The sequence below is a fragment of the Gasterosteus aculeatus genome, chromosome 11 (assembly GCF_964276395.1).
Source record: "Gasterosteus aculeatus chromosome 11, fGasAcu3.hap1.1, whole genome shotgun sequence".
In the NCBI taxonomy this organism is placed as follows: Eukaryota; Metazoa; Chordata; class Actinopteri; order Perciformes; family Gasterosteidae; genus Gasterosteus; species Gasterosteus aculeatus.
Window position 1 is genome coordinate 15,667,882 of NC_135699.1, and position 21,066 is coordinate 15,688,947.

The window sequence follows — 21,066 nt, forward strand, 5'->3', positions numbered from 1 at the left end:
ATCCGTACATAACCATTCATAACTGTTAATCAACGTGAGAAATGTACACAAAATTGATGACTGCGCTGTGCTGAGCCTGAGTAACTGAAGGGAAAGCGCCCTCGCCGACAGCTCAAAAGCAACACGATGCTTGTAGAGTCATACAACCAAAGTCACGATTAGCGTCGGCAATGTCCTTCCAAAAAAAATGACATTGCGTCTTCACAGCAATAGATCAAATGCTATGACAAAAAAGACATAACTACCTCCATGTAAACCTGGTAAAGGTCACTGACCTCTGCCGATGGATGGGACGGCCTGCACGGGGAGGGCCACCGACCTTAGGTATAGCCTAACACTGCCTTACAACCCCTCCTGCTTGGTCCAACCCCTCCACTCATACTAGCAGAGGTTATAATTGATTGTTATTTGTGTTTTTTTGTGACGTTGAAAGCACAATTGTTTATCCCAAAAACCATTCCAACCCCTCAGGTTATTAACACATTTTCTGCTCTCTTTCCATCCATGTATTATTTCACATTCAAACTGTGATTCACCCTTTTCTGTTATTTTTAGAGCCTTTTCAAAAGCAAAGGCTTAAAAGATGGAGGAAATGAACACAGTGCTGCAGTGTTGGCCTGCACAGTAATTCCTCACCTCCATGCAAGTGAATGAACAACAGATGGAGCCTCGAGAATTCTGCTGTTTACACAGTGAGAATGAGCAGAAATGCATGAAACATTTTTAAATCCCATGTGATTTCTGGAAATGCGGGCTGTCTTGCTCTTGTCTCCATCCGCTTTACATACAGGAACGGCTTCAAGGTTTACACTGAGATTATTTGAATTTCAGAGTGTTTGATATTTGATAATGGTGCCGCGCGTGTTTATAGACTCTAGACTTCACCGCCCAAGGTTTCCTATCATGTTTGTTCAGATACATATCAATCAGCTGTCTTGGAATAGCTGCACATAAACATTCTGAGTAGCAGGGGAAATGAAGAAACAAATGTTTGTGAAACAAATGCATTAATTTGCCATGTTGGAACAGTTGTTGTCTCAATACCTCTGAATGAGTGGTGTGTGTGTCGTAAAGAGAAATTCCAAATAAAACGTGAAATTGTTTGTATTAAAAAATCGCTATGTTTACGTATTTGTGCCGTAGTTTCCCTTTTTCTACTTTGCACTTGTCGCGGAACGATTCCTCCCGCTGCGCGCGTTTCTTTCCGGTCTGTTTTTGGTGTAGCACAGGCGGGGGAAGATGTCGGCGGCCATGTTTGATGCCGCTCTGCTGTCAGTCCGCTCGGTGGACGTGTCGTGAGAACAGGTAACGGTGGATTTCACCTTTCAGCTCCCTGTGTTGCTCCTCAGCTGACGTTAACGTCATAAAGTCACCTTAACGGAGCCTGCTGACGGTCTCATCATTTATATTACAGTGAAATATAACGTTAGTTGGTACAGAGTTCATCCAATGCAGCAACAAACTTGACATCAGCCCATCTCTTAGTTGTTGTTGTTGTTGTTGACCCGAAGAGTGCATACGGAGTTATCTAGAAATGAGACCTTAAGGAGGAACCTTACTGTAGTACCGTAATATCCCCGAATATTCCAGATAATAACTGCTTTTTTTGGTGTTTATTTGCTAAATGTTCATGGAGCTGAAGATTGCAATAGTTCTTCTGATGGACGTCTGGTGCAGAATACCAATCTGAGTCCTCTTTGAAGGTCCCGCGAGGACACGACTGTCCTGACTCCGGCATGGGACATATTCACGTCAGGGTCCGCGCCGTGTGTCCGTCCTGTAACACTGTAACACACCCGGTGCCAATGTTGGCTGCCTCGTATTTTGGCCCCCAGCTTCGCACAGCATCTGGACGCAGACGGAGACCACGTGACACCGCGGCGCCACTCAGCATGTTTTTGGCACGTGATGTCCTCACCTGGGTTTTCGCGGCCCCCAATTTGGAAATTGGGTGTATAATGCAAAAAAGCTGTTTCAATGCAACAAAGAGACTGTGTGTGTGTGTGTGTGTGTGTGTGTGTGTGTGTGTGTGTGTGTGTGTGTGTGGTCACAGTCTTAACTAATTGTTGACCCATGAACCAGCTGAGCACAGAACTAGTGATTAAACCAGCACTCCACAAACAACGCACATCTGGATGTGGCTGTGCATCATCACCATCAGGGACTCAGTCTGAAACAAGTGACTCACCTTCGCCGTCTCTCCGCAGCACAGACACGGACCTCCTCGCCGATGGCCGCGCTGTGGGCAAAGATCTCTGCGGCTCTGCCTCGCCACGAGGAGCAGCTCCCTCTGCGCTTCAGCGACAAAGTGGAGTCGAGCGTGGTGGAAATGCTGCGGCGGTCCCGGCGGCAGCTTTACAGCGACGACGACAACGCCGCCGCCGCCGCCGCCCGGATGCTGAACGCGCAGATCATTTTGGACGTTTCGTGGGAGAGACTCAACGCGGGAACGTGGCGCCACGTGGACAAAGAGTGGAGGCGCGTTTATTCCTACGGCTGCCTGTTCAAAGCGGCCGCTCTGTGCCGCCGCGGCCCCTCGGCGGACGAGGTCCTGCTGGCCGTGAGGACTTGTGACATGGGTCTTCTCATGGGCGCGGCCATCATGGACAACATACTGCAGGTTATTGTTGGGATTCTCCAAGGGGAAGTCAGGAGATCCACCGACCTCCAGGAGGAGAGTGGACGCGCTGAGGTCAAGGTCAGTCACGGGTACTTTTAGTTTGAGTGACACATTATGAAAAAAATAAGATGTTTACTGCTGATTACATAGAAAAGTAGTTTGAGACTGAGCTTCTCTAAAGTCCTGGACAAGTATTTCTCTGTCGCCTGTTATCAGAGGCCAACAAAGACTCAAATGTCTGATCCCTTTGTTTAGATGCCATCGACGTGGAGCGTTTAGAGGAAGGTTGGCTGGAACTACATGTTTGTTTCTGTTTACCTTTTTTAACAAAACAAAAAGGAGAAGAGCATCAATTCGACCAGCTCGACTAAAAAAGTTATTTTCATTCTTCCATTAAGTTCTCGGATGATCAATAATTGGACAATAAAATGTCAGAAGGTGGAAAGAGAGAAATTCCAAAAATGCAATCATCTAAATTTTTAAATCACATAAATAATCTCAAAGAAACTCCCCTTTTATTCCCAGTCAAAAAAGTTTTCTGCCAACAGACGGTTCCATTAGTCAACCAGTGATTCCAGCTCTCTTCTCAACGAAGAAATTGCCGGCATATTTCTCTCTATTTTCCTCTTCATCTTTAAATTGACTTGCATTTTCTTTTGGCATCATTCAGAGAAAGAAGACGGAGTGTTCACGTCTTCCTGTGATCAACGACGAGTCAGCAGTTCCCCGGATAAAGTGTCCTTCATTGGAGAGCTTCAGCACCAACTACCTGCTCCCCCTCAAACCGGTGGTCTTAGAGGGGACCATCGCGCACTGGCCCGCCCTCAACCAACGCCCCTGGAGGTCCGTTGTCCGCCTTTTTCTTCACTTTGATGTGTGAGGGGCTCACCTTTGTCCAGGAGACGTCCATCCTCCTGTCCTCTGCAGGCAGAGTGGTGACCTCCTGTTGCTTTTTCCTCCTACAAAAGCCTAGAATACTTGCGGGGCGTCGCCGGCTGCCGGACGGTCCCCGTGGAGGTGGGCTCCAGGTACACGGACGAGGAGTGGTCCCAGACGCTGCTCACGGTCAATGAGTTCATTGAGCGACACGTTTTGGATGAAGTGAGTGTCTCGCTGCGTTGCTGAAGGAAGAACCATCTGTCCGCGGTTTCTAACGCGCTGTGTTGCTTTGGCTTTGCTGACCCAGGAGGGAGTGGACGGTTTGGGTTATCTCGCCCAGCACCAGCTTTTTGATCAGGTACAATTATCGAAATAATACTCTATTTTGTTTTCACTAGTTGATTATTCAGCTTCTATTTTTTGGCAATATGAAGAACTGAATCCTCTTTATTTCCAGCTGTCATCCTCCCACCGCGTTCCTTTGAACACTATCGACTTTTAGTCCTAATATCACCGAACAAGTCAATCAATTGTCTGCACTGAACTTCACGCAAAGGCCGCCGTGTCGGGCTGAAAGTTGTGTATTTTGGGCAGTTTGATCGAGCAGAATGAGGCCAGATGTGGATTATTCACAAAATATTTCATCCTTTTAGAACTCCAAGTAATCAGCTAATCATACCTTAATTACCTTCTTAGAAACTGACAGAAAGGCTAATTCTATGTTTTCCTTTCCAATTAACACAGCTTGAATATAATTTGTGACCTTTTTTTAAGGCTGATTATACGGAATAAGAATGAAGGCCGTCTATTTTAGTGTGACTGCTTCATGCAACTCTCCATCTCAAAAGTTCTACACGTTCTTTACATCTACTAATTAGCAAAAAGATGACTGTCAATTAATTAGTTATGCAGATATTTGGTCTTAAGTAGTTGTATAAACTGCAACCAATGTCATGCTAAGTATGTACATAAGGATTTCATGAGGGATTATAGTATATAATCCCTCATGAAAATGTGTATTTATGTTCTACATCAGAGGTCTCAAACTCAAATCAGCTGCGGGCCAGATGCAGCCCACTTCAACCGAACGCGGGCCAGACTAGCGTCTGGGGGGTGGGGTACGCCAAAGTCGGTACCCCACCCCCCGCGGCGGTCTGCCACACCGGAGTTTGAGACCCCTGTAATAAAGAGTGGAAGCTTTATTAAACGAGCGATGCTAACGGTTAGTCACATGATCACCTGCGCGAAAGAGGGCAGGAAACTGAATTTCACCCTCCTGCTCTCTGCACCTCGGCCGACACACACGGGCCGCCCCCCATGTCAGTCACATGCATGCCACGTTCACTGGACAAGCACACAGTAGGAAACCAGAACATCATAACATGTCCCACACAGCAGCTGACAGTGGGGTTACAGTATAAAACTTGCGGGCCGCACTAACATTACACTTTCATATTAAGGATGGGGCCACAAAATATCGTCCCGAGGGCCGCAATTGGCCCGCGGGCCGCGAGTTTGAGACCCCTGTTCTACATGTGTCTAAAAAGACTTTTTGTTTTAAAATGACAAAGGTTTTAATAACTTTGTTACAATCCATCCAATAAAACCCTTTTTATCTTTTTTATTTCATATCACTTCCTCAGTGAGAAACAAGGTAATTTAGCCCCCTGATGTGATTTAGCTTGTTTGACGTTGCCGTAGATACCAGAGCTGAAGGAAGACATCTGCCTCCCGGATTACTGCTGCCTGGGTGAAGGAGACGAGGACGACATCACCGTCAACGCCTGGTTTGGGCCCCGAGGGACGGTGTCTCCTCTCCACCAAGACCCTCAGCAGAACTTCCTGGCTCAGGTGACGACTTCACGACTACTTCACGAATGCAGGTAGTTTCAAAGTGACCGGTTTGTTTACCGCATGCGATCCCCCCCCCCCCTCCTTTCTTTTTTCACGCCAGGTGGTGGGAAGCAAATACATCCGCCTATATTCCCCAGAGGACACAGACAAGCTGTACCCTCATCCATCACCGCTCCTCCACAACACCAGTCAGGTGGGGTTGACGGTCCCTGGAGACGGAGCACGTCTCGCCTGCAAAAATATACATATTAATCCAGCGTTTCTCATTCCCGACTCCCTCCCTGCAGGTGGAGGTGGAGAACCCGGACGCGGAGCGCTTCCCGGAGTTCTCCCGGGCTCCGTACGCCGAGTGCGTGCTGCGGCCTGGAGACGTGCTGTTCATCCCCGTCCGGCACTGGCATTACGTGCGCTCCCTGGAGCTCAGCTTCTCCGTCAGCTTCTGGTGGTCGTGACGGCACAATTAACGCCATTAAAAGTTATTTTTGTACAGAACGATCTTGCGTGGAGCTCAATTTTCCGGTGGCGAGAAATCAACCGTGAGTTTTTAAGTAATGCGAGGCTAATTCTGATGAATCCAAGGACCAACCGCTGATCACACAAACCTTTAATCTATGAGCGACGAACACTCGCTGCTGAGTGATTAGTTTAATTGTGCTGCAGATGATTGCGACAACATCTATTGTGTGGAAAGCGAACAGCGGGGAGAAAAGACCCACAAATGAGCAGTTAGAACTGTTTGTGCTCGTCTCATCCTGCATACAATTACAGAGAGTTGTTAGTCATCCACTTGATAAGCTATGTTTCTCTTTTCAAATGAATATATTTCATTGTGTTGTGAACCTTATTCAAACAACTATCCTCAGATGTGTGATTTCCATAATTCATGGAAATGAGGCAAGTCTTCAAATTGAGTAACCGAGCGCGCTGCGGGTGTAAAGATGTGCTGGTAAACACACGAGGATTAACAGGTAAAAGGAAGAGAGACTGAAGGCGCCCGGACTGCGAAGGCTTCACGCGTCGGACCGCTAACGGGCTGCGCCCGCGTTTCCCACGGGTCCGTAAAGGGAACTAAATCGCGCTTTTGATTGGCTTTCCAGTCCAATGGAAAATGACGGCGGAGTGAAACTGATGAAGACTTTTTTTTTTTTTTGATAAAAGGATCCACAAAGTGTAACATAAGGAAATGAGTCAGAAAGAAAAAAAAAGTGGTCAAAACAAACATCAATTTACTGCAAATACAGTTGGGCTTATTTTTGAAATGCACTCCGCTCTGCATTTTAATAAAGAACAGCTCATTTATTTACTTCAGTGATGCAGATCATTTTTCTCTGTTACCTTTGGGTGGAGAAACGCAGTGGAATCACTACGAGCTGACGCATTAGCCGGTGTTCAGGTAATAGACTTATCCAAACCCAGTTACTTTCCTTACGAGGTTTTCTAAACTAATAACATGAACCCTGGCGCAGTTTAATTGTGTGAGTAAACGCTGTATACTTCACTTAACCCATCAGCTCTTTGTTGTCAGGAATGCGCCACAATTGGCTTAAGGTCACACAAAACTGCTTACTCTCCTTATAATGTAATCAATACTCAATTACCAGCGAGGTAATATGGGGCCCGAGGGCCTATAACCCCTCTGCTGCTCCTCTTTTGATTAATGGCCTCGTGGATTCTGCAATAAATGTGGAAATTCAGGATAACGGACGGTAGATTTATCTTGTTTTGCGTTAAACTGGAGGAGTGAAAGCGTTTTCGACCTGAAACACGTAACGTCTCCTCCAACTCCGCTCAGAGAAGTGTGATCCCATTCAGATTTATTTACAGATTGAACCTTTTGGGACATTTACAACATCTTAAGTGTTTATTACAGTAAATAGCTTTGCTCAGCATGTTCGATTTTAAATGACTGAAAAAACATTCAACTTTCTTTAACTTTCAACATTGAGTACAAAATGATTGTCAGGCATTAACTAGTAAATATTTCATTACAACAATACTACGACACTTGCATACATTTCAATGATTTCCGCCAAACGGAACAGCTTAAATTTTTTTTTAAAAATTCAGGCATGACATTATTTTGAATTACATATTATAAAACTGCCTGTAATAAGAAACCTGAGCTGGAAGCAATGCGAATAAGTACTCGATAAGGCAAGGGGCTATTTTAAAAACCTACGATGAGACGAGCGTATTAGTGAAGGACGATCCACCTTACGCGGAAACGCTTAAAAGTACTTTCGCCGCACAGACGTCCTCCCCTTCTAATCCTCCTGCGAGTCTGCGGAGACGCTCTGCGTCCGCTCCACCGCGAAGAAGCACAGCGTCCCGGCGAAGCCAAGCGCGACCATCGCCAGCAGCTGCCACTTGAGCGGCAGGTACCCGCCGTAGAAGAAGGCCACCGCTGCGAACACAGACTGACCACAAGCAGACACACCGGCCGGGACGTCAAGATAAAAGACATTGAGGTGCAGTTTCTCCTCTTTTCTCCAGATATATTTAAGTGCGAGGGGGGGGAGGGGGGCTCTGCTTCTTTTGCTCTTTCTGGGGCTTCGGGCCGAATTCATTTCACACACCTGCACTCGGGGATTACCTGGATGAATTTGAAGATGGCGAAGGCGGGCGCGCTGTGCTCGGCGTACACGCTGCCCAGAATGCTGTAGAGCTGCGTGTTGAAGCAGCTGTCCCCGAGTCCGAGCAGGAAGCTGCACAGCAGGGCGATGGACACGCTGACGGGGAGACAAGGTGGGTCGGTCATTGCGCCCGACTCCTCCGCGGCGACGTTGGGAGCGAGAAAAGATCCCCCTTCCCCCCAACCCCCCCCTACCTGGGAGTCAGGAACGGTTTGCTCTGGGTGGCCGTGCTAAAGACGACGGGGGCGTCGTCCGGGATGTTGAGGAAGATCAAGTAGACGGCGACGAAGTGGACGACCATCCCCAGGAAGACCACGGAGGTCCGCCTGAAGCGGTTGTTGGTGCACAGCAACCCGAACAAGCCGCCGCCTCATCACAAAGAACGTTTTTATTATTCATTTAACGAATCCCAAAAAAAGCGCCGCTGCCGATAAAACCCCAAAAAGGGAGAAACTTGAACTCACCCACAATTTCCCCGATGCCCACCACGATGCCAGAGATCCCGATCAAGCCTCTGGCCGCATCCCCAAACTGCGCCGTGGCTCCGATGCAGGTCCCGTACACGCCGCTGTAGAACGCCAGCTCCAGGCCTGCAGGAGGAGAGGGCCTTCAGTGGAGCCCCGCACAGGCGTCGGGGGGGGTCACGCCCTCGCTGACTTACCGCTGTACGCCATGCAGGGACTCAGCAGCAGGATGGTCGGAGTCCTCAGCAGCTGCAGGATGGTTTCTGAGAGGGAGGAAGCACAACGCACCCATTAGAGATGCAGATTGTATGTCGTCATTTCTTGTGAAAAGACAATCCGTCTAAATTAGCAGCCTTTTCTGTAAATGCAGGCGGGAATACAGATTTAGAGATTGTAAAAGAAGGTTTTAGGAAGGTGTAAAAGCGAGACAAAGGGCCTCTGATCATCCAAACAGCTGATGATATCGTCTCAAACGCCCGTTTCTCTTGTGAAGATTTTCATCCACATCAAAGACATTTTTCAGTTGGAGAAAAAGCAAAGTGGCTGCTGGTCTTCGACTGAGAGCATTGAAGTGCTGGAGGTGACTTGTAGCGTGTAGCATCGTGCCCCAATGATGAGTACCAAAGACTTTGATGTCTGTCTGTAAGAAGTGGACGTCGTCGCCGTGACGACACTTGTCCGTCTGTCCGATTGTAAATAACCCAACTTACTGAATTCTGACTTGGCATCTTGCATGGCACCGTTTGCTCTGTGCTTGTACCTAAACAGCATGAAAGAAGTACATTTAAAGATGGAAATAAAGAGATACAAGACAAACTGCACGCACAGACTATGACATAACTTGATTCCCGTGTTTCCCGCTCAGGGATTCTCCGTTAAAGCAGAAACAGAGTTCTGTGCGATCCACTGATTTTACCACAATTTCCACTAACTGTGTTTTAAGTTGAACTTTTCTCCGGAGTGAAGCCACACGAGTTTATAAAGTGTGGAGGGCCGAGCCGGGACAATCTGGGCCCTCTCAGAGAGGGTCCTCGTCCCGCCTCACAAGAAACCTTCTGGTGTGAAGTGTGGTGATCTGTGTCAAAATCTAAATGACGTGCAGAAAGACGCTCCATCATTTTCGTGAAGGACAAGAGTGATTTAAAACCGCAGCAGGAAGTCATCCTCACAAACTCTACGTGGTCATTTGAGGAAAAAAAAACAGCATTTTTTTTTCTACTCATCACTTGCGGTTCGCCCCCTCCTTGTCCTTCTTCGAGAGTGGTCGGGACATGTTTTATGCATTCTGAGTGAACAGGGTGTGATTATCTCTAGCACGCCGGTTTACATCACGCGGGTCGAGAGCAGCGACTGCCCTTCCTCTTCGGAGAGCATCTCGTCTTCGCCGTGGCTCCTTCTCAGCGCGAGGAAGCTGAGTGTGCCGAGTACGGAGGCCACCAGCAGGGACAGAAACAGGTTCTTCCTGCTGCTGTCTGAGGGAAGATTTTTTTTAAAAGCTGCTTAATTAACACATCGATCAGTCATTTAATCCTCTTGGAATCTTGCTTTAATCGTCATGCCAGATATGGCTTTTAGATTCAGGACCGGACTTACTGGAGTTTGAACCCACCTGATATCTCTGTCTTTCCATTCCAGTCCAAATAAATGTAAAGATTGCCAAATAACATGCTGTAAAAAAAAAAAAAAAGAAAAAAAGTAGAGCAGCTGAGTTGACAGACATTTCCCATTGTTCTTTGTTCGTTCTACCTATTTTTAAACTCTTTGTGTAAAATAAATATAAAACCCCGGCCATACAGTGCTGCCTGACAGACAGAGAAACAAAACAAGAAGGACTTTTCCTTTAACGAGGCCTTTTTCTTCTGTTTAAGCTGTTTACTTGCCTTTCATGGTGATCTAACGCTATGATCTATTTCTGTCTTTAACTGAATATTTCCTGAAGTAAAAATGTAGATGCGCAATTAGTCCGTCCCGCGGCCTCGGCGAGGGGGGGAAGGGAGGGGGGGGGCTTCTGCATTGAGGGCAACGGGACCTGTGTTCTCAATGCGTGATGCCGGCCAGTGTCGTTATTCTACGCATTACAAATCAGCAACGGGCCCGAACGCAGGAGACGAAAAGGCCAGAACTCTGCAGAACTACGTCCAGAGAGGTCAGGCGGGTTTTTATATTGTGCAGAGAGAAACTAGAGGCTCACAGGGGGACGTGGCGATTTGTAACATGATTTATCAAATGCATTCTAACATAAAGCACACGGCAATATCCCGTCGGGCTAAAAATACAGTAACGTGGCCGCTGCGCCTTTTGATCAACGGAAATCGTTGCATCAAACAGAAAGAGGAGAAAAAGATGAGAAACTTAGTGATGAATTGTGTGTTGGGGGTGGGAGGGGATTATATTACACAGGAAGCATCATTTGCAACCTTGTGCTGCTTTGACTTTGAAGAAGGTAGCGGCCGGAGTGTAGCGGAGTCGTACCTGCACTGCAGGAGAGCCCAGAACATCCCCGTGTTCCTGTTGATGGTGGAGGCCTCCGAGTTCTCCACCAGGAAGTGTCCTTGAGCTGTCCACAGCACTGCGGGGGAGTGAGGTCATTCGGGAAAGAAAAATGTAACCGGTGAGGAAATTGGCCACGGCGAGTGAAGCATCATCCGTCTGAGCTGGTGGGTAAACCACGCGGGAGCCCCGGGACGGGATGGAGATTCATCACAGGGCAATGATTGGAGGCTGCGTTATGAACACAAATCATCTTCCCTCATTTGTTGCGGAAAGTGATGAGCGGAGAGCTGCTCTGCGGTATTCAAACCGCCTGCATCGCTAAGCGCCGCACGCCGTTCATTTTTCTAAAACAACTCCTAAGCCATTGAGGTTCTAATTTAAGATACACAGCGCAGTCACGCTAATCCCCGTGTGCATGATTAAACACGGTTTTGAACACCGACACAGAGCTTAAAAACAGGGGCCAAGCTGAAGTATTTATGCATTCTCTTTTGAAAATTCAGTGTGTTTGACAGAACTAAAATGAATCAAACGTTTGATGATTGACAAATCTTTTACCAATTTTATAGACTAAACTTCCTGGGAAACTAACATCTGCTCCATGAACTCATTCCTTTAATTTGTAGTAACACACTCGCGTGTTTGCACGATGACGCACGGAGCAGGTAGAGGAACTTACTGGCGGCTCCTACGCCGAGGAGCACGGAGGTCAGATAAAAGGACCACGTTGAAGGGACGATGAACACAGCGACGTACCCGCTGGGGGGGGGGGGGGGGAAAGCACCAACAACAGCAGTGAGCAACGCCTCTCCGTCGTCTCTCTGCCACGCGGTTACCATGACGACGTTTACCTGTAAAGTAGGCCGCTGAGAAACATGGTGACCCTCGGCCCAATTACCGCCACGACGGCTGGTGCCAGTAAATTGGCGAAAGAAAAGACTCCGTAGATGATCCCCAGGCTGTGGGAGGGGGGGGCGGGGGGGGGAGATTTGCTATCACTTTGTTTGACTTTAATCACATAAACGTCTTTGTCTCGAGGACGTGGACGCGCTTGACCTACCTGTGGTACCCGGTCCCGCCCAAGGTGACATTCCGCAGGCTTTTCACTACCGTTTGCTGAAAAGAAGATGACAGCAGAGGAGGGAGGGGGGGGGGGGGGGGGGGGGGTCAGACTGGGAAATGTGGGTCATGTGTCCATAATTCACTCATCCGGTGTGATAGATCCCCTGACCAATGAGCACAATCAGAACCACGAGGTGCCCTCCTGCGCACGAGACATCTGCAGTTGCATCAAATTTTCAATGAAAAAAAAAAATGCGTGTGCAAAACCAAAAAGCATTATTGGTTTAAAGTGATCTGCATGACGTGACGATGACAATTAATACTAATAGGCCTTAAATAAATATGAAATAAGTATATTTGTGCTACAGATGTTCCATTCCGACGGTGTTTTGGACACCTCCGGGTCTTCTTCGGGCTTTCAGAGGCAACAAACCGGTGGGAAAGTCGACTCTCGATGTGTAGAAACTCAAGTGAGAAAGTGGAACTTACTTCAACGTTGCCGCAAGTGGTGAAGGCGGTGAAAATGAACAGAAATCCAACACCCAAAATCACCACGTTGAAAGTCCTTCTGTCTGCCATGCTGGTTTATCAACCGGTCCCAGTTCAAACTCACTGCGTCCTCTCATTTGAACCGCACGGATTCATTGGCAACTCGCAGGAGTCCATGTGAACTCAGGTCGTCGTGTGGAACAGTTTGGAGAGAGTGACGCAGCGCTGCGTAAAGCGCGCGCGGAGCCTCCTGGGTATGAGGCACGCGTGACAAACTGCGTGACTTCAATTTCGGGCAATTAGTTTTTTGCTGTCTTCCTTGTCCTTCTGTGACTTTTCCGTTCATTTTCTCCTCCCTCTCCCTCTCTCCCTCTCTCTCTCTCTCCCCCCCCTGCTTCTTCTTCTGGTGTATTTTGCGCTCATTTCCACTTGTTTAGCTTTGCTGCCTTCCAGAGGTGTCGGGGAGGAATATTCTCCTGTGACGGCCACAACTTTGCGCATTATAGTGGAATTGCTTTTACTTAAGTAGTCTATACTGTCTTATAATGTCAATGTACTTTTCACTCCACTATCAAAGAAATAAAATGTTTACACTGCTTCTTAGTGGAAGTTATTTAGCAAAATATGATCAACAAATGATGTATTACACATTTATGTACACAACTTTATTGATCCCTTGGTAAAATTCCCAAACTATTTGGCTGTATATAGTTAGTTTACTACTTGGTGTAATACTCATATTAATCTTATACAAGCTGTTGGATTATTGTAGAGAGCATGTATCCCTATAGAATCCGGCCATTAACCCATAAGTCTACAGGCCAAATAAATCTAAAAGTCCATATAAAACATTCAGATTTTGATTAATTTTAATTTGTTAAACAATGTTCAACAGATACCGAAACCAGTGTTGCTGCTCCATAAGGAGGCTTTTTGTTGTTGTTATTGAACATATGGAGACATGGAGTCACCGACTCTGTCTTTATTATAATTACCACCTTGCAAATAGGCAAATGGAATTTACATTATTTTGAATTGGACCATTCTGTTTCAAGAGGCATTATATTATATATACTATATATATATATATATATATATATATATATATATATATATATATATATATATATATATATATATACACACTTTGACTCTCACAGAAGATCTGACCACTTCCTTCACTATTGGTTACTGTAAACTGTGTGTGCTGTAAGATTTATGTTGGACATAAATCAATAAAACCACATCTAAGTCCATCGTGTCAATTTCAGTGTTTTATCACAGTCATTTTAGTCTCTTACCAAGATCATAGAACTCATTCAAAAACTGTAGTAAATCATTTACCCGTATTAACTACACGATGATAACAATCTTAAAATGATAATAAATATGATCATAAAGGTCATGACAATGTTCAACCTGCATATTGGATCCTTGTTTTTGGTGCATTTCTACCTTCTACCATTTCTAAGAGGTAGCGAGTTACTTAGTGCTTTTTTAAGTGACTTCAAGCACCACGGAACTCTAAACGTGTGTTGTGTCAAGGCTTGAAAGGTGGACGGGGTTCAATTTGTCTTGTCGTACTTGGAGGTGTTTCGTAGATTCCAATAGTCGGCGATAACGCGTCGTTTGAAATCCTTAACGTGGTACAAGAAGAAGAAAACGGTCCAATAGCCGTTGAGTGAAGTGCCACCTCTCGCTGTCTGCGTCCGCTGCCAACAAAACAAAGAGGTTTAGCGAAGCGAGAGGATTCACTACCTCTTACTTCCGTGTTGGCAAACTAATTCCCCCAGGCCTTTGTGGCTACAATAAGCAGTCACATTCCATGTTTAGCGACGGGCTTAATTGATTGAACAACATTAGCTCGAAACACGACTTTCTTTATAACCGCTTTTGTCTAAATACAACTCAATTTGCAGATGTTTTCAAATGCGCACGCGCACTTTCATCCTTCCTTCCTGTTCACCGGCTAACTCAAACCGCAAAACGTGTAACGTTGCTACCGCAAACACAGCTGTGCGTGTCATTGCATTTAGACAATCTATTGCTTATTTTTCTTCGGCTTTTATACGCTGTCACGCGTAAATACGCTGTCTAACACAACTTTAGCGGTGGTCGTTTCGCTTTGTGAACGTCAGCGCTCCTCTTGCCGTCTGCACTCTTCGCCCCCTCGTACAACAGATTGTACACAATCATCATGGCGACGCAGGCTGGTGGGTATTGAGAAAACACAGCAGCGTTTCCTTCGCGTCTTTACACTGAGCCCACGCGTTGTTTCTGTCATAGAACACGTCAGCGATCGGCTCGTTAACGTACGTCGCTGTTACCGCGGCGTGGCGTGAATGTTACGTCTCTCCGTGACGTTATTCCCCATTAACTGTCCTCCGGTGCTCAAGCTAGCTCCCGTTCCACGGCTGCTAGCAGCAGTCAAACGTAGCCGGGTGTGCGGAGGACTGAAGTGAACGCCGGGGGAGGTTCGACCACCGCTCCGTTGGGACCGGTTCACTTTGAGCCCGGCTCGTGTTTAGGCCCGGAATGGTACCGGACGAGGGTTCGTTACGTTCAACGTCACCGGTTGTGTGACCAGCTACGTCACGAGCTCCGGTGTCCCGTTAACGACGGTTTTTTAAGTTCACTTTCGTTTCTACGTTCGCCCGACAGACAGATCGACTAATGCGTTTGAACGGCGGAGAACAAGAGACAGAAGAATAGACTTTAAATGCCGTTTTTAAAACTATTGAGACTTTTCAAGGGTTAGAAATTGGTTATGAAACAAACATGCGGATTTTATTTCCACAGAGACAACTGTAACTAAGTAATGAATAACAAACACACCGTTAATTCAAACGAACACTTTGTAGATTTACACATCTTCCATTAAGTAAATTAGATATAAAATGACAATGTGTTTAGAGCCGGTTGGAATGTGATTGACAAACAGATTATTATTTTTATTTTTTTCGTTTCAGAATAATTTTGACTGCTGTGAGAATCTCTTACACTCTACACTCTATATAATACAGTAAGCTATTATTTACTTTGATTTGAGTTTATAAAGCGAGCAACCGAAAAGAAATCGAACCCTTCGTAAATCAAACACATTATTTATTTCAGTCCAGCCTCAACGACCAAAGTGGATCTTTGCTTCATCCGGCTGCATCCCCCTCGGACGTAATACACCCACGACTTTGCACTGAATCTAACTGAATAAATGTTGTCATTGCTCTTCAAGGAGGTGAAGAAGTCATAATGGAAACTGAGGCGAAGCAAAAAGAAGCCGAACAGCTGTGTGAGGACGCTGAAGGAGGCGACGCGGAACCCACGACTGGCACGGACGTAGGAGACGCCACAACTCAGGACTCTAGCATTAGCAACGGAGACGACGCAGACGACGGGCAGGAGATGGTGGACTTGAAGATTATCTGGAACAAGAACAAATATGATCTGAAGATTCCTGTTGATAACACCGGAGCCCAACTAAAAGAGCGGATCCACTCGCTCACTGGTGAGAACGCGGAGCGCAGCACCTGTTTAAAGTGACCCGTGACGCTTAACGCAGGCATAACGTACTCTTCCATCTTCCCAGGTCTTCCACCTGCTATGCAGAAAGTCATGTACAAAGGATTGCTTCCAGAGGACAAAACGCTACGTGAAATAAAGATTACGAACGGTGCAAAAATAATGGTGGTAGGATCCACGATAAATGACGTATTAGCTGTGAATACACCCAAAGAGGTCATCCAGCAGGAAGTTAAAGCTGAAGAAAACAAGAAGGAGCCTTTATGCAGACAAAAGGTAAGATTAACGGCACGTCCGCAGAACACAGTCAAATATTCATGGAGTTCAGTGTTATTAAACCGGCAGTGTTATTTCCAGCAACACAGGAAGGTTCTGGACAAAGGTAAACCAGATGACATCATGGCATCTGTTAAAGGAACAAAGGTGAGAGGAGCGGAGGAGAGTTCAGCCAGAGCGGCTCAAGGCCAACTGTGTGATGTCACTAATGAACGCGCACACCACCCGTCTCTCCCTGCCAACAGGAGCGATTACCAACCGTGCCTTTATCCGGAATGTTCAACAAGTCCGGAGGGAAAGTTCGACTCACGTTCAAACTGGAGCAGGATCAGCTGTGGATCGGGACAAAGGGTGAGATTCCATCTGGATTCCGACTTTTTTGCTGAACTCACTTCAACGCAAAGATACTAACAGTTAAAAAAAATGTGTGTTCATCCTTCCAGAGAGAACGGAGAAAGTCCCAATGGGCTCCATTAAAAACGTGGTGACTGAACCCATCGAAGGCCACGAGGACTATTACATGATGGTAAGGGTTTGCTTGCACACTAACTGTGTAGAATCCATCCATCAACGGTTTACAATGCGGATGCAGCGCCAGTCCAGTTTCACGGCTGCAAACATATTTTCACATTGAGACTAGAAGACCACGAGGGCAAAATGGGAAGCAGAACTGAAAGATGCTGCCGGTGTTACTTGTCTTTATATTGGTTTAAAAAGCTTTTCTGTTAGGACCAGCTGATGAATGGACTCTTCCGCTCTCGTTCAGTCAGCTCACCCAGCCGCTCGCTCTCTCTCTCTCTCTCTGTAACCGACTTGATGATGGAGCCAGACGTGATGGTATTTCCTTACATAGAATCCAGCTCTCTGTCCACTTAGTGTCTTTTTGTGGCAGAGAAGTGCTTCATCCCAGGTTTCTTTTTTTCACGTTTCCACGACAACAGTATCTTGCCGACACATCATGTCTCTAGCTAGCCTTGTATAACAGACCGCCATCGTCTCCCCCCGGCTTTTTAATATCTGTGTGGTCAGCCATCTGTTTGTTTCCCCGTGAGCCCCAATCGGATGAGCCGGAGGAGGCCGATGGCTTTGGAGACGAGGCGCTTGTTACACAAGTGTTTGTCTGACATATGAAGCTCAGCACGGAGCCCCCTCTCCTCTGTTTTCCAAAGCGACGCTTTTCTGAAAAGTTCAGCGATTTTCCACCAGAACCACTTCACCTAAAAAAAAGCCTGAGTGCTCAGAGATGAAAAAGCGCCGGCTGCAGCGCCGCGTCCATCGGCGGCCGAGCCCGCTCGCTGTGAACAGGCCGTAGACGTGGTTCTGTCTCACATACACTACGTTTAATGTGCGCATGATTTCAGATAAGAAATACTGAATGATGTCTTGCCGTTAAAACAGTGTCATAATCAAGCCAACATTCCCGTTTTAGTCAACATGTGTAATTGAAAAGGCCCAGTCCAAATGATTCTGTCCCATACAGAACTTTGGACTGCCGGCACCGTGCCCCCCCACCGGGTGTCTGTTCTCTGAAAAGAGTGTCTGTGGCGCGCGTGCACCCGAGTGATGGAGGTCACCGTGTGCTGTTTGGGGCTGTGCGGCGGAGCGGGAAATGTCAGCGCTTCCTCTAGATTAACCTTTCTGTGTGAAGGCGCCGGTGTTTGTCTTTGTCAGAACCACATGGAAATCCCAGAACAAGTAACTTAATTGAATCGGGTAGTCGGCTGGAGATCGAGATCCCGACAGAACATCTGCATTTGTGGAGCTCGGACGACGACCCTGTCAGCCGAATAGCTGATGCGCTTTGATTAATGGGAAGTAAACAAGGCGAGCGACGTGATGAATGTAAAGGCAGCGAGCTCCGCGGCGGTCGGCCTCCAGTCGATTGGAGCAACAATGGGGATCGTAAGCGTGTGCCAGTGAGGCGGGTACCGGGTCTCTCGTGGTATTGAAGGTTGATGGCAGCGTGTTCCTGCATCACCGAGGAGCTGATGATGTAGGAGGACGAGATGAGGGACTTCAAATGCCACTCGGCAGGCTGAGCTTTTCCTCCCAGATACCAAGCCCAGCAGGGAAAAGAGGCTAAAAAGAAGGAGCAATAGAGTAAATAAATGTTTCATTTGTTTCCGTTGGAAGGATTAAGTTGGCTGTGAATTACTGCAGATAAATGTTCCTTTACTTGAGAGGCCGTATATTAATCAAAGCTTTTAGCTCTTTGAATGTCGATTTTTATTTTTTAAAAGCATCATCCTTCAAATATATGCATGAGATTCCAGATGAGCTTATGTAACGTTTAGATAATTAAAGGTAATTTAATGTGTACGTTCTGAATACCATCTACCAGTTTGCTTTTACAGAATATGTGAACATCGGATCATTTGAAGTGCTCACTGTTTATTTATTTGTCTGCCTCTGTAGGCTTTTCAGCTGGGTCCGACAGAAGCGTCTCAATATTGGGTCTACTGGGTGCCTGCACAGTTTGTCGATGCAATCAAAGACACAGTCCTTGGGAAATGGCAGTATTTCTAACGTGCCTCTTTTTTTGAACTGGTACTGAGAAGAGGAGCCAATGAAAAATGGAACTGGAGTCCACCGTAAGGAACTTGTTGGAATACATTCAGAGGAAACAGACGGAAACTCCCTGAGGACTTATCAATATGGTTTTTAGGTTAAAAGTGCACTATGGCAGCGTAACAATTCTCAGCCCTGCTGATCGTTCAAGGTTTTCAGCAAATCCAAGGGGGAAAATGATTAAACAATTGTACAGAAATTGCTAACACTTTTCTTCAGTTATTCTTAAAGAAATAAAACGTATTTAATGAAAAGAAATACATTTTTTTTAATTGACTGAACCAAAACGTTGCAGGTTTTCCCAGTCGCTTTGGAAAAAAAACTCAAACTCCATTTGAGTTCGAAGATACTGATTTGAGTAGATTTGGCTCCGGCCGACCGAGCACTTTAACATCGGCTTTAAAAATGTCCAGTCGGGCAGATGCTGTAAGATGATGACCAGGATGCTTCTGCTCTGGCCATAAAAATGTGTTTCCCTGTTTTATTCAGCAAAACCCACTAAACTGAAGAAATTATAACGGCTTTACAAAACAAACTTTCTGGTCTTTACTGGGGTGAGTAAGATCAATGGGACTGATTAATAACGGAGTCATGTTTTACTCATTATTTTGGTACTAGCAGGAATAATTTAAATATTATAAAACCACCTTGTATCTTAAAGCATCGCTGTGCCCAATTAGTAGCACAACTCACTTTTTCAGGTAGTTGTAAAGCAATTGTTTACAGCACTATTCATCAATTCCAGGTGAAAGAATGTTTACTTTTTACACATTTTCACACTAAAAATGTTCTGCTCACATCAAAAATGAGGCTGAATTTGCTGAGACTGATGTTCAATAACACAACAAAGTTCAATGTGTGTCTTTTTACTCTTAAATAGGAACAACTATTTCAGCTCTGAAGCTTTCTTATTTAATACATAATGTATTAATAGCGTGATTCCGAATGCTACAAAATGCAAGCCGAGCATGTCTACTATATCTATATCTATATCCATAGATATATATATATGATGTCTTCAACCTCGTGGGAGACACGCGACGCCTTTACTCTGAAGGATTCCAAACCGGAAACAATTCTGCTTCCGGAAAACATACCGCCGACTTCCGCCGGGACACTGACGAGTGGCGGCAACCGCGAAACTTTTCAAGCCACCGGCAAACGACGGCCCGCGGTCGGCGATGAGCGAAGCGGCGGAGGCGAAGCGCCCACCGCCCGTCAAGCTGCTGTCCGGGCAGCTGAGGACGGCACAGCGCCGGGGACCGGCCGACGGCGAGGACGGCTTCGTCATCCGGCCGGCCACGGGTCGCTCTCTGCCGGTCTCCCTGGTGTGGATGCAGGGGACCGTCGTGGAGGTCCGGCCGGAGAGAAACAGCGTGGTGTTGGTGGACGAGACGGGGACGTTCGCCGTGCAGGGAGTCCACAACGTCCCGAGAGGGAAGCCGTGTTTGTCCCAAGGTAGAGGGGGTCTCTGATGGAGATGTGATAAATCACTTAGAAGCCTCGATTTATTTAGCAACTTGTCAACATAGTTTAAAAATGGACCGTATTATTTATTAGAAGTTGTTTGATTAAGTTTCTTAGTCAAACTGTCTTGAAAAAAGCTTTTTGAATGTTTTTTTTGTCATCTTTGTGGTCAACAAATCTTTTTCATATCTAATGTTAATAACCAAATTCATTATGTTCCTTTGGCGCCGCATAACACAATTCCAAAACACAACGTTTGGATCGTCACGAACCACACGGCTGTCTGCAGGTAAATATGTCATGGTGATGGGCGTCATCACGGCCGTGTCCCCGGAGCCGGTGATCCACGCGGTGAAGATGGCGGACCTCTCGGAGCTCTCGGGGGTCCACAGAAGGATGTGGAAGCTGGAGGTGGAGGAGCTGCAGCGGCTGCTGACCTGAACGTGGCGTTGGAACGACTTCCTGTCCTGCAGCATCCAAGTGACTCTTGACGAATGGCAGAAGGAACATAACCCTCCCTCAAAGGACCGAGCCGGGGATTCTGACGCAAGAATACCATCTTGTTTGTGCTTTCAACAGAAAAGGGGCTACTAGTCTACTGCCTCGGGTGGTAATGTTGAGCCCTTTAAGCGTAATTATGCTCTGAATTTGTAATTAAGCACTTTTTTAGGGTTTTCAGTGCCCGACTCTGCTTCAAATAAAATGACTTCTTCTCACCACTGGATACAAGCGTGATTAATAA

General features: G+C 46.4%; 4 protein-coding genes across 6 annotated transcripts; 3 read left to right on the forward strand and 1 right to left on the reverse strand.

The window, feature by feature from the left end:
- The first annotated feature begins 1,192 nt into the window (after window positions 1-1,192).
- On the forward strand, window positions 1,193-5,845 carry kdm8 (lysine (K)-specific demethylase 8). Its single transcript, XM_040190367.2, has 8 exons — window positions 1,193-1,305; window positions 2,208-2,698; window positions 3,291-3,463; window positions 3,589-3,721; window positions 3,807-3,857; window positions 5,201-5,350; window positions 5,454-5,546; window positions 5,641-5,845. Exons 2-8 carry the CDS (start codon window positions 2,231-2,233, stop codon window positions 5,803-5,805), a joined length of 1,233 nt encoding a protein of 410 aa, XP_040046301.1. The 5' UTR covers window positions 1,193-1,305; window positions 2,208-2,230; the 3' UTR covers window positions 5,806-5,845.
- Window positions 5,846-7,195: 1,350 nt separating this feature from the next.
- LOC120827472 (UNC93-like protein MFSD11) lies at window positions 7,196-12,927 on the reverse strand. Of its 2 annotated transcripts, XM_078084048.1 has the most exons (13): window positions 12,495-12,927; window positions 12,004-12,059; window positions 11,795-11,902; window positions 11,623-11,702; window positions 10,923-11,019; window positions 10,060-10,118; window positions 9,778-9,922; window positions 9,161-9,210; window positions 8,648-8,713; window positions 8,451-8,576; window positions 8,181-8,355; window positions 7,947-8,082; window positions 7,196-7,770 (listed from the first exon to the last, which is right to left on the reverse strand). In XM_078084048.1, the coding sequence occupies exons 1-13, from the start codon at window positions 12,582-12,584 to the stop codon at window positions 7,618-7,620; spliced, it is 1,341 nt and encodes a 446-aa protein (XP_077940174.1). In that variant the 5' UTR covers window positions 12,585-12,927; the 3' UTR covers window positions 7,196-7,617. The 2 variants fall into 2 exon arrangements, with proteins under 2 accessions (XP_077940174.1, XP_077940176.1); XM_078084050.1 differs by lacking the exon at window positions 11,795-11,902 and having other exon boundaries at window positions 11,623-11,794; window positions 12,495-12,895.
- A 1,416-nt stretch (window positions 12,928-14,343) lies between these two features.
- On the forward strand, window positions 14,344-19,115 carry ubfd1 (ubiquitin family domain containing 1). Of its 2 annotated transcripts, XM_040190370.2 has the most exons (8): window positions 14,368-14,707; window positions 15,464-15,516; window positions 15,727-15,999; window positions 16,081-16,289; window positions 16,371-16,436; window positions 16,535-16,640; window positions 16,733-16,815; window positions 18,705-19,115. In XM_040190370.2, exons 3-8 carry the CDS (start codon window positions 15,744-15,746, stop codon window positions 18,813-18,815), a joined length of 831 nt encoding a protein of 276 aa, XP_040046304.2. In that variant the 5' UTR covers window positions 14,368-14,707; window positions 15,464-15,516; window positions 15,727-15,743; the 3' UTR covers window positions 18,816-19,115. The 2 variants fall into 2 exon arrangements, with proteins under 2 accessions (XP_040046302.2, XP_040046304.2); XM_040190368.2 differs by lacking the exon at window positions 15,464-15,516 and having other exon boundaries at window positions 14,344-14,707.
- A 741-nt stretch (window positions 19,116-19,856) lies between these two features.
- rmi2 (RecQ mediated genome instability 2) lies at window positions 19,857-21,040 on the forward strand. Its single transcript, XM_040190371.2, has 2 exons — window positions 19,857-20,315; window positions 20,614-21,040. The coding sequence occupies exons 1-2, from the start codon at window positions 20,039-20,041 to the stop codon at window positions 20,763-20,765; spliced, it is 429 nt and encodes a 142-aa protein (XP_040046305.2). The 5' UTR covers window positions 19,857-20,038; the 3' UTR covers window positions 20,766-21,040.
- Window positions 21,041-21,066: the final 26 nt, after the last annotated feature.

Excerpts from the sequence above, each read along its gene's own strand:
- kdm8 (XM_040190367.2), top strand. The coding sequence starts at position 2,231 with ATGGCCGCGCTGTGGGCAAAGATCTCTGCGGCTCTGCCTCGCCACGAG. Across the intron at positions 3,464-3,588 it reads CTCAACCAACGCCCCTGGAG|CCTAGAATACTTGCGGGGCG; the intron begins GTCCGTTGTCCG and ends CTCCTACAAAAG. Across the intron at positions 5,351-5,453 it reads AGCAGAACTTCCTGGCTCAG|GTGGTGGGAAGCAAATACAT; the intron begins GTGACGACTTCA and ends TTTTCACGCCAG.
- LOC120827472 (XM_078084048.1), bottom strand. The coding sequence starts at position 12,584 with ATGGCAGACAGAAGGACTTTCAACGTGGTGATTTTGGGTGTTGGATTT. Across the intron at positions 12,060-12,494 it reads CCACTTGCGGCAACGTTGAA|CAAACGGTAGTGAAAAGCCT; the intron begins GTAAGTTCCACT and ends TCTTCTTTTCAG. Across the intron at positions 8,356-8,450 it reads GGGCATCGGGGAAATTGTGG|GCGGCGGCTTGTTCGGGTTG; the intron begins GTGAGTTCAAGT and ends CTTTGTGATGAG.
- ubfd1 (XM_040190368.2), top strand. Across the intron at positions 16,641-16,732 it reads GCTGTGGATCGGGACAAAGG|AGAGAACGGAGAAAGTCCCA; the intron begins GTGAGATTCCAT and ends TCATCCTTCCAG. Across the intron at positions 16,816-18,704 it reads ACGAGGACTATTACATGATG|GCTTTTCAGCTGGGTCCGAC; the intron begins GTAAGGGTTTGC and ends CTGCCTCTGTAG.
- rmi2 (XM_040190371.2), top strand. The coding sequence starts at position 20,039 with ATGAGCGAAGCGGCGGAGGCGAAGCGCCCACCGCCCGTCAAGCTGCTG. Across the intron at positions 20,316-20,613 it reads GAAGCCGTGTTTGTCCCAAG|GTAAATATGTCATGGTGATG; the intron begins GTAGAGGGGGTC and ends GGCTGTCTGCAG.